The 3,674-nt window shown below is 58.4% G+C and overlaps 1 protein-coding gene across 1 annotated transcript; it reads left to right on the forward strand.

Annotated features, from left to right (window-relative positions):
• The first annotated feature begins 439 nt into the window (after positions 1-439).
• Positions 440-3,405, forward strand: dcst2 (DC-STAMP domain containing 2). Its single transcript, XM_003978423.2, has one exon. The coding sequence runs from the start codon at positions 556-558 to the stop codon at positions 2,740-2,742; it is 2,187 nt and encodes a 728-aa protein (XP_003978472.2). The 5' UTR covers positions 440-555; the 3' UTR covers positions 2,743-3,405.
• Positions 3,406-3,674: the final 269 nt, after the last annotated feature.

Consider the following 3,674-nt stretch of genomic DNA (forward strand, 5'->3'; position numbering starts at 1 on the left):
GATTTCAGCCCCTGTTCCATCTGCCACTGCTGGTTTGCTGACGGCTGGTTGAGCGCGGCTAAAGGAATTAGCATTGACATGTTCGCTCTGCAGAACAATGTAGCTTTTAAGTGGCGGCGGCGCCGCTCCTCACGGCTCCACGTGGATGAGAACCTGTTAATCGGTTAGACGGCGCTAATCTGAAGTGAGAGGCTTCAACAGGTTGGCACATTTCCACAGGATTTCCCCCCGTTAAAGCCGCTAAAGCTGACCTGCGGCGGCGGCGCCGCCGTCTGTTGAATTAGAGCGTTTGTTCTGCCAATCAAACGAGAGAATAAAATTTAGGAGGAGGAACTGGACCTGAGCAGGGTCGCAGCAAAAGTGGGCGCAGGTCACCACACATAAAAGAGAATTGCCTCTTCCTTCATCTGCTTTGATCTGATGACGTCATGCCTTTGTTTGCTTTGATCCTCAACGAAAGTCCAAATATCAAAGGTCCCTTTGAAAGCCTGCTCTCCTGTTGTCCTGAAGGAGCCTCCGTTGTTATCAGAACCTCCCGTTTTATCGGCAGAAAAGATGAAGACCAACCACACGGCGCTGGCAGATGGAGGCGGAGCCCTAAGGACGGCGGTAGGACGCCTCCGTGGACGTTTCTCTGGTCCAAACAGGTGGAGGAACGCCAGACGTCACCTGCTGCAGAGTGGGCGGAGCCTCCTGGCCTTTGGTTTCGGGCTGTTTCTGGCGAGCCTGCACGGCGTCGTGGGCCTGTTCGTGCAGAAGCAGCCGCTGTGGTTCTGCTTCTACACCACGCAGGTGTTGGCGGCGGCGACGGCCTTCGGGATGGGCCTCTCGGCGAGCGTCCGCGCCAGCGTCATGATCGTGCTGCCCTCGCTGTTCTCAAACTTCGGCAAGAAGTTTCTGCTCTTCCTGTTCCTGTCCCTGCTGTGGTCCGGCCCGGTCACCAACACCATGGAGAACATCGAGCGGACCTCCGCCAGCCTGCTGTGCGGGGCGGAGCTGGCCGCCAATCAAACGCAGGAGCTGATGCAGAGAGCGGGAACGCCGCTCTTCTCCTCCTTGGATAAAATCCGAGAGATCGGCAGGAACGCGCTGGCCGCTGCCGGGAGAATCCGGAGCTTCATCGACACGTTGACTGAGAGTGCTCGCCATGTCGCACGCACCCTGAGGAACGTCCTCCACTTCCTGGTGGACATCGGAGACGTCTGTAACGAGCAGCTGGGGACGCCGTTCCGGAAGTGCTGGGCCCTGTTCTCCGAAGCTCGCGGGAATTGCGACGAGCTGCTGGGAGAATTCTCCTTCCTGTGCGACATCGTGGATGGCTTCCGGCCGCTGTGCCACCTGGCCCGTGCCGGCGAGCTCTTCTGCACCATCCCCTCCTACATCGCCAGGCATCTGAAGGAACGCCTGGAAGCTCCGGTCGTGGCAGCGTTCGCGCGGATCCGACGAGAGTTGGAGTTCAACTTCTCCGCCTCCGTCACCTACGACGTGGCGGCCAACAGCACTCGATCCCTGCAGGAGATCACTCAGGACATCATGAGCGAAGTTTCGTCCCGGATCCACGTTTTCCAGCAGCTCGGAAAGCCGATCGCCTACGCGGGCTTCGTCCTGCTGCTGCTCTCCTTCATCAGGGCCGTTCAGTACAGGCGCAAATACCTGTGCGACCTGAACTTCGACAACATCTACATCACCAGGACCTTTGAAGAGCTGGAGCGACAGGTGAGCTCCCAGGGCGGAGCCTCGGTGCTGCCGCTCACGCCCAGAGAAGCCAAGATCTACCTCACGCCGTTTTCCTTCCGTCTGAACGCCAAGGAGAAGCGGCTGGTTCTGCAGGACGTCATTTCGGTCTTCAGACACCTGGTGTTGGGCAGCCTGGTGGTGGCGCTGGACTTCCTGGTCTTCTGGCTGCTGGATCAGGTGCATCACCTGGTGGAGGAGGACGTTGTGGCGCGAGCGCCGGTCCTGGTGAGGGTGGCGGTGAACGGGACAGGCTACGCCTCGGACATCTTCAGGGACCTGGTGGCCTCCTTCAACATCCTCCAACAAGGGAACATCACAGTGATCAGCAGGAAGTGTCTCCTGGTACCGTCGGAGCCCGACCGGACCACGTGTTTCATCCTGGGCTTCCTGCTGGGCCTGGCCCTCCTCCTGTCCCTGACGAGAGGGTTCGTGCAGCGCTGCAGGCGCCTCATCTGCGCTCGCTGTTACCCGGAACGGGAGCTGGGGAGACTCCGTCACCTTCGCCAGCAGATCCTGGATCAGAGAAGGACTCTGGGATTAGCTCTGAGGAGCGCTGCAGCCAGATTCAGAGCGGACCAGGGAGGAGGAGGAGCATGGGGTGGCCTTGAGAAGCTGCTGCTGCCGTTACCTGGAGGGGCTCACCTGTGCCGCCTGCTGGCTCCCCTGCTGTCCCCAGTGAGCTGTCTGTCCTGCGGGGAGGGGCTGACGGAGAGCAACATGGCTGCCTGTGACGCCCCCCAGTGTCCGGGCCTCTACTGCCGTCCCTGCTTCCACAGTTTGGGAAACACCTGCACGGTCTGCGTCGGACCTCTGACCCCTGACCTCGAGGACATTGAGGAAGAGGAGTATGATTCCAGCGACGAAGACGAGGGGGCCGAGAGCACGACGGCAGGGGGCGCGGAGAGGAACCAGGAGGAGTCCTCGGAGGACGACTGGAGCTCTGCCGACGGCGGAAGCTCGTTCCACTCCGTCCGCAGCCTCCAACGCATCAGCGTGCACCCGTGACTGCTCGCCAGGACGCCGTCGGGGGTCCGCCAGGGCCTCGGGAGCACGAGGAACCGGTTCTTTCAGAGTAGAAGGATTCCCGTGTGCTCCTGATGAACCCACAACAATCTGGGAAATCCTTGGAGATTGTAGCAAATAAAATCCGTGCAAGCATCCATACGAGTGACTTAATGCTCGTGATGTCACCTTGTGTCAGACTTGGATCAATAGGGGAGGGGCGGAGCTACACCCCCACTACTGTAGGGTTACGCACAACCAGCCGTGCACCCTCTGAGGGGATCTACAGGTGAACGTCTGACCAACAGGGGGCGCCGACACGTCTGAAACATCCTGACACATTTCTGTCTGGGTCTCCAACGAGTTTGAGTCTTCTGTGGGGGGGGGGCATTCTGAGGCTCCCGGATCAGGCTTGCTCCCGGGATCACCGGTAGTCTCACCCCTCCGTGGTGGCCTGCCAGATCCTCCCGGGTTTCCATTTTAAAAACAGGAAGTGCTTCTTTTCTTGAACCCTCCCCACGTTATTCCCAAAGCCGATACGTCGACCGATCAGAAGCAGCAGCCGAGTCTCCGCCTGAGCTTCCGCTCTGCAGGTTTTCCGGCCTCGGAATTCCGCGCGAGCGCTCCTGATTCACTATTTTGCTATTAAATTGTACCTCAATGCCATTTGTGTCACATTATAAAGCTCTGGTGCTACAGACTGTCGCCTGGACAAATCGAAGACATTTACTCCTGAGAATATATGCGGTTTCCTCCAAGAGATCCGTCTCTTCCTCCGGGCCGGTATTCCATCAGAAAGCAAATGCCCTTTTTGACAAGCGTCACATTTAATGAATAGGACCATTATCGGGTCCTAGCATATATTTCTCGGAAACAAACGGAACGATTACTGGCAAAAGCTTCATGTGGAGACGGGAATTATTTAACGGTCAAAT

This window comes from Takifugu rubripes, chromosome 11 (genome assembly GCF_901000725.2).
Source record: "Takifugu rubripes chromosome 11, fTakRub1.2, whole genome shotgun sequence".
Lineage (NCBI taxonomy): Eukaryota > Metazoa > Chordata > Actinopteri > Tetraodontiformes > Tetraodontidae > Takifugu > Takifugu rubripes.